Raw genomic sequence first — 12,269 nt, 5'->3', positions numbered from 1 at the left:
GGTGGTGGTCTTATGGAGTTTTAATTTAGGAGGCCATAGATCAAAAGCAGGCAGGACAATTGGAAGTCCTAGTGCTTTGTTGTTGTTTGTTCCTGTTGTTTATCCCCTTTTCTCAGGACAATGTTAAACCTCATTCCCTGCATGATGCATAAACAAGTTAGTGTGCTAGTTTTGTTGACCTGTTCTTAAAGGGATAGTTCACCCAAAAATGAAAATTTGATGTTTATCTGCTTACCCCCAGGGCATCCAAGATGTAGGTGACTTTGTTTCTTCAGTAGAACACAAATGATGATTTTTAACTCCAACCGTTGCGGTCTGTCAGTCGTATAATGCTTGTCAATGGTAACTCCATCTATAAGAGTCAAAAAACATGCACAGACAAATCCAAATTAAACCCTGTGGCTCGTGACGACACATTGATGTCCTAAGACACGAAACGATCGGTTTGTGCGAGAAACCGAACAGTATTTATATCATTTTTTACCTCTAAAACACCACTATGTCCAACTGCCTTGTGCATCCGGTTGGTGAGGTCTGAATGCGCTCTGACAACGGAAGTGATGTCTCGCATTCATTGAAGTGTAAGTGCGAGACATCACTTCTGTCATCAGAACGCGTTTTCAGACCTCACCAACCAGATGCGCAAGGCAGTTGGACATAGTGGTGTTTTAGAGGTGAAAAATGATATAAATACTGTTCGGTTTCTCGCACAAACCGATCGTTTCGTGTCTTAGGACATCAATGTGTCGTCACGAGCTGCAGGGTTTAATTTGGATTTGTCTGTGCATGTTTTTTTTTACTCTTATAGATGGAGTTCCCATTGACAAGCCTTATACAACTGATAGACCGCAATGGTTGGAGTTAAAAATCATCATTTGTGTTCTACTGAAGAAACAAAGTCACCTACATCTTGGATGCCCTGGGGGTACGCAGATAAACATAAAATTTTCATTTTTGGGTGAACTATCCCTTTAAGCACTGCAAATGTATTGGGCCATAAAGCCAACGTGCATGAATTTTTGCTGAGAATAGTTTAATAGTACCACCCATATCCAGATCCACTTACACACATTTCAATGTTATGAGTTAACAAAAGTGCTAGTTTGCAAACAAATCACATGAAGCAACAAAAACATGTGTTTGCAGCACTGTTGTGCACTGTAAAACTCAATAAGTTCAGAATACTCAAAACATTTGAGGAAACTTATTACCTCAAAACATTTAAGTAAACTAACTCTTTTTTTTTTTTTTAAGTTAGTAGAACTTAAAATTTTGGGGGCAGGGCCGAGAGTCGTGGAAGCGGAGCAGGGCCAATGTGGTGCACAGGTGTCTCTCATTAACAATCACGTCACCGGCATTCCTTCGCTCCCACAGTTCTCAGCCTCGCCCCACTCATCATAATGTTAATCACATACAGCTCATTTACATAAACATCACATTCAGATCTTGGTTTAATGTTAGATAGCAAATAAAACATGCAATTTTAACTATCAAAGAGGCTGTCATTATATACTTGTATGTATATAATCAAACAACATACAATTTTGCAGAGGCTCAACAAAACCACAGGCTCTACTCTTCACCAAATGGTATAACCTTACAAAACTAACATTACAGAACTCCCTGTAAATCCCAAACACAGCACAACATTAAACACTAACTTATGTCTCCCTATGTTAATCTTGAGCCAAAACACACAAAATAACACTTAATTTCAACATTTATTTTCCTTATACAGTCTGACGCAAAGCATGCTGGGAATTAGAAATCTGCTGCAACACAATAATATTGAGTTCAGCTTACTACAATCAAATTTTGAGTTCACACAACTTTTTTTCTATTAAGTACAATGAACTTTAATTATTATTTGAGTGAAATTAACTCATTTTATTTAATTTCACTGTTCAGTTTTACAGTGTGCATCAATCAAACGTTAATTGACAAAAAAACTTTCGGATGGATGGATGGATGGATGGATGGAGGTAGGTAGGTAGGTAGGTAGAGCAGGGTGGAAGAACACTCAGTATATGTTGATTTAAGAACCAGCAACATCCAAAAATAGCAGTGTAACCTTTAATAGCAAGTTAAAGCTTTAATTCCACCACTTGTCCTGCTGTTTGATATCGGCCCTGACCCCTGTGCTCTGACTCACTCAGAAACTAAATGCATGGAGTCTCTGGGGCCTGCTGCGCTGTCAATAACAGGGCTCACTGAACTATTGACTGAACACCATCTACAAACCCTCCACCCATGACCTTGCTATTGAACACTGCAAAAGGAGCGAAATGAATGGATTATGAAGGAAAAAGCCACTCCCCCTCACTCTCTGATATGGGTGCTACACTTGCTAGTTTGTGTCATTCAGATGTGTTTGTCGCATGGCCTCCTATCTGCACAGTTCAAACTATTCTACAGCACGAGCACATGCTACCCTTTAGCTTCTCAACGAATTGGGTTGATGGATGAATAGCACAATTTCCCAGCAACCCTCTGGAGCCGGCAGAGCATGTCTGCTGAGAATATAATAGAGTATGGGAGACTCACTGCCCCACAGGAAGCCCAGAGCTACAGAAAAGCCTGGTGTTCCTGTCAATGTGTGAATCACCACTGCCAAGCCTTCACTGTCTGCCTTTGACTGGTCTCAATGTTGCTTTTAATTAAGGATACATGTCCGGTCAAAAAATTACTGTGTTAAAATTTTCATTCATTCTCAAGTGGCCTGTCAGTCATGTCTGCCCCCACTTTACATGAAAGGATTTCACAGGGTATTTGCAGTACAGCTCTCTCACATCAGGGCAGCATCCTACTATAAATGATGTAACCACATCCAGTCATGTGAAATACAAGCTACATGCATTAACAGCTCATTCCAGAGCTTCTCTCACCAAATACATTAACAATCAATGAAGAGCAGCTCCTCCAAGCAATGCACCTGAGAGTCAAATAAATATAGCCCACGCCAACCTGTTTGCTATTTTCTGCAAGGCTGGCTGACAGTGAACCAGCGCAGAGGATCAGGCCTGAGTTTGCCCATACTGTGCCAGCAGAGAGCGACAAGATAGGTGCTGAAAGATAGAGGGCAGGTGCACAAAGAGACCCTATCCTGATGGGATCAAACTAGTTACCCTGATGTGCCCACTCCACACTGAGCGGCCCTTTAACATGACAAAATTATATCTGATGTGACCGCCTCGCATTCCCCTGACTATGAGCCCCAGCCACGGTAAATGCAATCACTGAAGCCTTCTCAAATAGGAGAGGTTACAGCGCCACTGAACTGTGTATAACTGTGCAACCTGAGTGGAATGCGTAATGTTGGGCCAGATGACTCTTCTTGGCTGCCTGGTGAAACCATTGTTGTTTTTACTCTCAGCTATCGCTAGCACAAAGTCTACCTTGCCCAAGTACAACACTTAGTCCGTTCTGCTATAAAAATGCTTTTCAGAAGAGCTCGTCATCTGTCTTAAAGCTAAGCATCAACTATTAATGGATAATTGAAAGAAAGCTTTCAGGATTAATTGGATGTGATAACTATTCTAGAGCTGGTTGTTGCTTGGAGACATCTAGTGCTTTCAAAAGGAGTGTAGTCTTTAAACACCCATAAATATCATATCCTTGTGAATTTTTAATGGAAGTTAATTTAGATTATCACTGCATGTACAGACGTAATCCTAATCAATACATATCACTGCTTGAGATGCACTTAAGGCCCTAGCATTAGACCTTCATGGCAGCTTCCATCAATCTTGCATTCAAAGCACAAAGCCTTTCAGACCAGGAAACAAATGCAAATTAGCATCACTGAGTTTTATCTAAAATAAATAGGACAATTTCATGGAGTTTAGCAACCTCATCCTCAGCTTCTTTTCATTTGCACAGAAAATGGATTTGATGAAACATAACATTGGTGTGCAAACACCTTAATTACCTTCCTTCTCTCTTGAAGAGATTTTTAATCTTTTTTGTTGTGTATACCTCAATGTGTGATACACAGCAATACCCAGTCTTCATAATAAAAGGTTGTTAAAGCATGGAAAAAAGATTCATGGTCTCTAAGAGGATTATTATTCAAATAACTTTTGTTGCTTTGGCGTAGTTGACATACTGAGATAGGTGAATGAACTAGAGATTCTTTGTCCCCCCTCAGAGGCTGAAGGAACTGAAGCAGAGAGAGTTTGCCCGCAACGTGGCCTCCAAATCCAGGAAGGATGAGAGGAAACAGGAGAGAGCTCTCAGACGCCTACACGAGCTTGCTGAACAACGCAGAGAGGTGCAATGGTGGGGGACATTTTGTTAAATTGTTATTTCCATATCCATATACAATGTACCATATATACATATACATATATATATATATATATATATAGAATGGGGTCTAAAAGTAAAAAAAAAATCTGCTCTTTTTCATCTGAAACATTCTTTTAAACATGGAAATAAAGAGAATAATATTAAAAAGGTAAATAAAGATTTAAAAAGTCACTAATCAAATAAGCAATTTTGTCACATTGATCTTGTTCACTCCTTTGTATAAATTGTCAGATGTTCATGTTTCCATTGAAGCACATGAAGCACAAGATGTTATTTGATTCTGAAGTAATTTTGGATACCATGGCACAATCATCATGTTTCCCTGTGGATTCCAATCCTCATTTCCTCCCTATTCTGGTTAGTTAAAACTGTAGATGAATCTGCCACATGCATTTCATGTTTTTTGTCTGTCTTTTCTTCCTCTCTTTTCTGATGCAGTGCCCCAGGAAGTGGTCCTATGTTTAAGTCTACTACGGTGGCAGTGGAGGGTTCTTTCAGGGAGTCCTGCTGTGATGATGCCCAAGAAGAGAACCACAGCTGTGCGGCTCAAGATTCAGGGGGTCAGATCCATTCCAGCAGTTGTGGCTTAGCTAGTAAGCAGTCACCATGGTCATACAATGGGAGGGCCAAAAAGCAAACTTTCAGACGCAAAATTGCATTCTCTTTTTCCTTTCCAAAGAAAGCATCTATTAAGCTTGAGTCATCAGCGGCGGTATTCTGTGAGAGTATGGAGGAGGGATCGATGGAGCGGAGCCGCAGACAAAGACTCAGAGCACCCCCTGTCGAGCTTGACCTCCCCGGCTCCCCCATTGAGGAAAAAGTACTAAATTGTGAGGAGGCAATTTACAGCACTGGCACACAGCAGGGCAAGCACTTCCAAGAAAGTGACAGCACCGGAAGTCAGGGGTCATCAGATATGCCTGTGGCGAGGGAGAGCCCCTCGTCAACGGCCTCAGATTTGTGTGCTTTGCTCGTTTACTCAGAGGATGTGCCCAGTCCCGCCGTCTCCCTCATAAACACTTCCCCCTTTCGTTTAAACAGTGCTGATATTGTTCTTGACTCTGAGGACTCTGTTGAGAGCCTGAAAAGCAGCATTGCTGAAAGTAAACCTGAGACCTCTGAGGATGTGACACTAGAGGACAACAGCATTTCAGAGGAGGGGCACTCAACCATCACTGAACCTCCGGAAAAGACTTTCTCAGATGTGTCACCTAAGAATGACTCTGCTCAAAAACAAACACAAGCGGAGGATGCAACTTCAAAGACATCTTACTCTTTCATAAAACCCAGCCAGCCTTTTTTCTCTGTCCTAAGCAGAGATGGTAACACCATCTTCCAGTGGCCCTCCGAGATGGTGACCTTTACAAGGACAGAGCCATCCCTGTCTTTCAGTTGCAACCCCCTCCATTTTGATTTTAAGAGGTCACGGATTAGAAGGTCTGCTGACACTCAGGAGATGACTGAGCCCAAAACTGATGAGGAATTATCTGTCTGCTCAGGTTTCAAATCCTGCCACTCTGACAAGCACATTGAGGAATCCACAGCCAGCCTTAGAAACAGTCCCAGCCAAGGACCTGAAGGCAAGGTCAGAAAGTGTTATCAGTATTCAAGTGACACAGAGAGTTGTGTCAGGCTGAAAACACATGACAGGTGTAGACATTCAAAAGATTGGATTCATGCAAGTAAGAGGGCGGAAAAGAAATTGCGGACCAGGGATCGACGTCATTACAGGAGCCACTGCAAAAGGAAGCGAAGAAGACGGAAGAGGAGGAGAGACAGATACCGGGAAACAGAAAGCAATATGGTGAAATCTAAGAAATTCCACAGACGACCTGAGTGTGTGGAAGGACTTGATAGCCAATTTAGCGGCACCACTTCACAGCAAGTGCATCCATTAGAGAAGTCAAAGCAATCAGCTCAAAATCAGGCTGAGGACAGCAGCACAGCTCCCGTAGTTGAGGAAGGGTTGGGAGGCAGGAGGCAGGAGGCAGCAGCCGATGTAAACGGCTCAGCGGGCTGCACCATTCTCTCTGATGAGTTCTGTGCTGATGGTGAAAAGGTGCTTAGAAACAGCAGGGAAAAGCCTGACAATCCAACTGCAGGGGAGCTAACGACCATAGGACAGTGTTCTCGCAGCCAGGACACATCTCACTCTCAGAGATCCAGTGCAGCTGAAGGGTGCCGAGAGGAGACACCTTCATCACCAGAGACCAACAGAGATGGACCGTGTGAAGGACAAAGTTCGAAAAGACGACGAACAGATTCTCTAAGTGATGGAGATGAGTCTTATGACCCCTGTCAGTCGCCGGCAGAGATTTCTGATGGGTGCACAGAACTTACCTGTTGTGAGCAAGGGATTGGGAGAAAAAGGAAGAGGCGGTCACATGTCCAAGATCAAACCCCATGTCTTGCAAATGAATGTCCTGTTGTTAAAAACAGTGTTCTGGAAGAACAGGACAAGGCTGTGGAGGAGTCAAGCATAAAATGCCTTGTTTTAAAAGGCGTGTGTGACAGCTCGAATGGGTCAGACCAAATCTCATGCAGTATTGATGATGTAGAGAGCAGTGCGGTTGATCCTCAGACATTTACTTCCATTAGCAGTGCCCTGGGTCATACTGTGGTGGAGAGCAGTGACTGGCAACGGAGCTCCTCCTCTGAGATCAATGCTTCATGCACCAAGGACAGTCTAACTCTACTGGAGACAGATTCAAAGCTCTCGAAAGAGCCGACAAAGGAGAGTAGTAACATCCTCAGTAGCGAGTCTAAAGCAGCACAAACCCCCTTAAAGAACTGTAACAAGTATTCAGCGGCTGCTCAGGCCTGCCTGCTCGATGTGAGAGAGTTAGCCCTGCAGAGGACTGAAAAAGCCACTCACGACAAATCATGTCAGCACAGCATTCAAACCCCACCGCAGAGATTTCACCTAGGCATTCAGGCTGAGGAGAAGTTGAGCAGGGAGTGCTTCCACACCACCAGCAACCTGTTCCAACCCTCTGCATCTTTTCAGGCCCCCTCAGAAAGCATGGAGAGACACTGTCTCCTGCAGATCCAGAGCCATGGACAGGTGCTACACCAGCAGGTGTTCCCCACCAAGCTCAAATCTGTCCTATCCAGGCCACATCTGCCCATGTCATCTGCTGTTCTCCATCCAGTTCACCTGCCATCCTCCTTGCCTTCTGGCTCCATCACAATACGTCACACCATTCTACAGCACCACAGTGCTTTTCTGCCCCCGCAACCCCCTATCTACCCCCAGGTAGTGCCTGTTTCTCGACTCCCCCTAGGGCCGGAGATCTGTCGGCCCGCTGCACCTCCCTTCGTGACCCCTCCGCAGGTATCGGTAGTGGCTCCCCCTAGTATTCACCCAATGACTGTGACGTTTCATGCCCTGCCACGACCTGCCATGTTTCCGCCCATGTTGCCCCCTCATCATGCTGTCATTCCCCTTCAGCCTCTCTTCTAGCTCCACAGCTATTTCTGTGTGTAACAAAAAATGTATTTTATACTGCAGTATAAAATAAGCATATACAACTAAGGCAATTCCCCTTCTTAATTCATTAATATTTTTGGTTTGATTTACATATTACATGTAGAAAAAAACCCATTACAATCCATGGTGATAAAATGCTGGTAATATGATTAATTCTAACAAATATTTAACTGAAATTTATTGAAATCTTGCTTCAGGGTAACTCCAAAACAGAAGTTTGGTTTTGTTAGCAAAGGATTCAATTTCTCCTGCTTGCATCAGATGAAAGAGATTAAACTCAAGAGAAGGATTCATTTACTTATTTAAAATACTAACTTCTAAGATATTTGAATCCAAAAGCAAGTCAAGTTAGCTAGAGAAGAACAGTTGAAATTCTGTGTCTTTGAATTCTCACAATCCTTTTATTTTCAAAGGAGATGTGTTGAACTGGAATAAATGACTTAGCTTTATTGATTTTGCAAATAGCCATATGGAAAGTAGACTGTACTTAATTCTTGATAATTATGCTCAACCATATGTTTTTTTATTAGATATCTTTTTATTTAAAACAGAAAAATGAATAAATAAAAAGCTATACAGCTTCACAATGATATTGCACCACCGCTAGTGAACAGGACTTAGAAATCAAGGTTATTTCAAATTAAACAATAATAACAACAATAATAAATATTAACAGGTAATAGCTGTATTCAATGCCTAATGAGTAAATAATAATAATGAATCTGTTAATGTTAAGTAGACTGATTCTATATTAGAAATGCCCCAGTGGAGGAATTTAAGCAGAGCTTTTTTTTTTTTTTTCTGAATATATTAAAAGCATGTAATTTCATTACTTAATGTACACATTTGCATCAAAATGAGGTGGTCTATGAAAATAAAAGTGGTGTAGAGAAAGAGAGAGACTGGTGTTTCTGTAACATCTGTTCAACAAAGCCCCGAATACCACCAGACTGCCCCTTCTTAATGTTGATTCTTGAATCCTAAACACATAGGAAATTGTGTAAATGCACAATGTTATACTTTTTTTTCCCGCAGTCGAAAAAACATGCTTTGGAAAATTGTATATGCTGTAAATCAGTACTATTTATAAATCATGTAATATGTAATGTACATGTACATATGTTTTATGTTTTTATTGTGCCAGGTACCCTGTATGTATGAATTATTTAGATAAGATAAAACAACTATGTTTTTTACGCCACTTTGCCAACTGAATGATGCTAAAGTACTATGTAATAAAACAAAGAAACTAGCACTTGCTTTCATGTGTGTCCATTTAAGATGTGTTTTTGGGTTCACAACACACTCAGGTGAAAAAGTCCACAGTATATGAGTACAAACACACTGGAAATGCATGCTTTTTGAAGCCGGGGAAAATCCAGGGTTTTTGTCACTGCTAGGAAAGAACTGTTGAATATTTCATCTTAAGGTCTCGCACAAGCGATGCAGAGGTTATTGAGCGAGACAGCTATGGTCATTTTCTAGCAACTTTGAGGCAGTGTTAGACCATTGGAAGCTTGAGCTTCTACTACGCGCGGCTTAAAATTCACACTCCAGTCGGCAGCCTCCTGCAGCAGCTCTCTGAGAGAGTGACATCATTATGCAGAATTATTCTGCCATCCTGTATGAGACTGATTAGCTCAGATGTTCCGCCGTTATTTCCCCTCCAGTCCTTGAGTCACATCTCTCCAAGGCTCCTCTGTTGTTAGACAGCATTACCTTCTTTCTGCTCGGCTACAATCGGAGGCTCTCTGAGCCGTTTTGTGTGCCGACCTTTTTCACTCAAAACAGCGCTCAGTAGATTTCCTCATACTTTGTGACTCATAGGCCCAGTCACAGCACTCCCTTGTGCCATTTTGTTTCCCTGGAACGGATGCAAACGATTTCTCACCCGCTACCTCTATCCCACAGAGCTAAAACATGGTCTTCCTGCTGTCCACACTACTGTTTAAGCACCTCTCCCTGAACCTGGACGACCCGGATGATAGCTGTCGGGCTCATGTACTTGTGAGAAATCAGCTAAACAACTAACAGCCATACTTATTTCCTTTTACCTGCACTGACACGCAGCATTTGCATAAAGCCTTTGTTATATAAAAGCAGCAAATTGCAACATTTTGCAATCTAGAATGTTATGTTTCCTCGGAGCGTATCTTGCCTGCAGACTTATGGACCATCTCTTTACAAACACCCACGTACGGCACAGCCTCTCACAGCCAGGGATAAACAAATGCCTGGCTACCCTCAGACAAAAGGATTCTCTGCAATCTGAGCATTGTACCGGTCTAATCATGGTTTCGTATTCATCAGAATCGGAGCATTATCGTAGTCATCTTGTTTGTTCGTTGATCAGAGTCTCACGTTCAGAGGATGGATCCTATATTGGGGATGCAATTAACAATCCAGGCATCTCATTTGTGTCGTCTCGTTATCCTTTTTGTTTGTTGCCTTTCTTTTTGTTTTCCTCACAAGGTCAAGGAAATACACAAGAGAGTGATGCAGGAAACTGCAAAACACACAGACTCACGCAGGACTGTCAAGCTTTTAAATAAAGTTTAATTAACGCTTCCATTCTCTTAGAACGGGTTTTTTATTACTAAACGAAGATGAGCTCCTGGATAATTTCACCCTCATTATTATAGAATGAAAGGATAGTCTGTGTGGCTCTGAATGGCAAGAGAAGCATCTGAATTAGGGACTATAAACTATTAAATCTGGCTTCGGTTTTTATTAGACACCGTCTGTGGTGAGTATTAAAGTCTGACCTCAAGTGAAGCTCTTTGTAGCTTTTCTTCATAGGGACTGCCTGGGACTCTTAAAGTGCTCGTGTTACAGCGAATCCCACAGTAAGTCAAATAAATTGTCAAGAAAGTTATTGCTAACCTCAATAAGAGCGGATTTGACAGTAGCAAGCTTACAAATTTCATTGCCTGAAGTCTCCGCATGAAAAATTAATAGCGTATAAAGAAATATCAAATACTATAAACATCTAAACACATTCAAGAATCAGGGTTTCCAGGCTAATGAATATGAAACCAATAAACCATGACAGGCCATTCATTTTACCACAGCTAAAACATGTTCTTAGACAGAGTATGAACTGGATTGCCTAATACCCCTTTACCCATGTAAAATCACTGACTTATGTGCAGTAAAGTGTTATTATTAGTAATTATTGGAATAAACAATTCTTCCACCATATAGTTGATTATAGTAACAGTAGGCGGTTTCCGATTGCCTAGCAACTTAGCACAATAATATGCAGCACTGCATAGATTGTAGAATAAATGCACAGTGGACTATATAAATATTAGATTTGGTAGGGTCTGTGCTAACATGAGATATGTAAAAATGTTTTCTGAATCAGAAATTAGTATCTGAACTATCAGTTTTATAATTTGTCATGCAGCAAAAAAATAAATGAATAAATGTACTGCATATCATATTGCCTGTAATTCTCATAAAAATGTGCATATATACCATGACTGTAAATGCTATGCAATTTATATAAAGTGGGTGTATAATTATCTGATGAGTGATCAGATCAGCAGGATTTGAATCTTGTATGATTTGTTACAGAGATACACATATTCTTTAGTTTGAATACACTGTAAAAAGTAATACTCTCTATCTACTCAATAAAATTGTGGCAAAAGATTACAAGCGATATTATTAATTAAATTTGACATATAAGTTTTGAGTTAGAATGAATCAAATTAGTTCCTTAAAGGTCAACCATTTAAAATGTGTAAAATTAGCAAACACCATTACAAAAACCACAAACTGACATAAAAAGCAAAGAGTCAAACTGCCCAACTAAATGAAACACCGATCACCATAATGGCGACCAAACATTTTCAATAAAACCAACATCAACCTCTAAACCTCTGTTAATTCTTGTGTTTCTCTTTCCTTCAGTGATTCTGCTTGTTATCATCAGGTGTCTTCAGTGTTGGCAATAAAAAATAAAGAGTTCTTAATTCATCTTTGACATCTGTCTGTTATTCAAATATTTTTGTTTAAATTTTACTTAAATTTTACTCGTTTTAAATGGTTGACATTTAAGGAATTAATTTGATTAATTCTAACTCAGTTCTATTTGTTGATATAGCATATTACTTTTTACAGTGTAGGTTTTTAACTTCAAATCAGTTTTTTATTTAGTAGTTCAAACTGTTAGTAACTATTGCTGTATCTGAATCCCTGTATATGAACTGAATTTAATGTAGATCTTACATCTGAACCATTTATGAAGTACATGCATACTATACAGGTGTGTCGTATATATTCTACATCTATTCTACATATTCTACAATCTATTGGCATTGTCCAGTGTGATCTTTGGTCCACTGGCACTGATGAAGTGCATCAGATGACATGCATCATCCAGGTATCACCTTATGATTTCTTTTTGCATACTGCATGTAGCAGGGAATGTATTGTGCTGTTTCATCACATCAGAGAGCTGTAG

The 12,269-nt window shown here is 40.7% G+C and overlaps 1 protein-coding gene across 1 annotated transcript in view; it reads left to right on the top strand.

Annotated features, from left to right (window-relative positions):
* The window catches only part of znf804a (zinc finger protein 804A), a 65,956-nt gene extending 56,906 nt beyond the window's left edge, over window positions 1–9,050 (top strand). The window contains exons 3-4 of the mRNA XM_051904622.1: window positions 4,148–4,278; window positions 4,747–9,050. Of these exons, the coding sequence (XP_051760582.1) occupies window positions 4,148–4,278; window positions 4,747–7,771 (3,156 nt within the window). The 3' untranslated portion in view covers window positions 7,772–9,050. The remainder of the gene's footprint in view (window positions 1–4,147; window positions 4,279–4,746) is intronic.
* Window positions 9,051–12,269: the final 3,219 nt, after the last annotated feature.

Source organism: Ctenopharyngodon idella, chromosome 9, assembly GCF_019924925.1.
Source record: "Ctenopharyngodon idella isolate HZGC_01 chromosome 9, HZGC01, whole genome shotgun sequence".
NCBI lineage: Eukaryota > Metazoa > Chordata > Actinopteri > Cypriniformes > Xenocyprididae > Ctenopharyngodon > Ctenopharyngodon idella.
The sequence above is the reverse complement of the archived record's forward strand: the minus strand, read 5'-3'. Positions and strand labels throughout refer to the sequence as shown.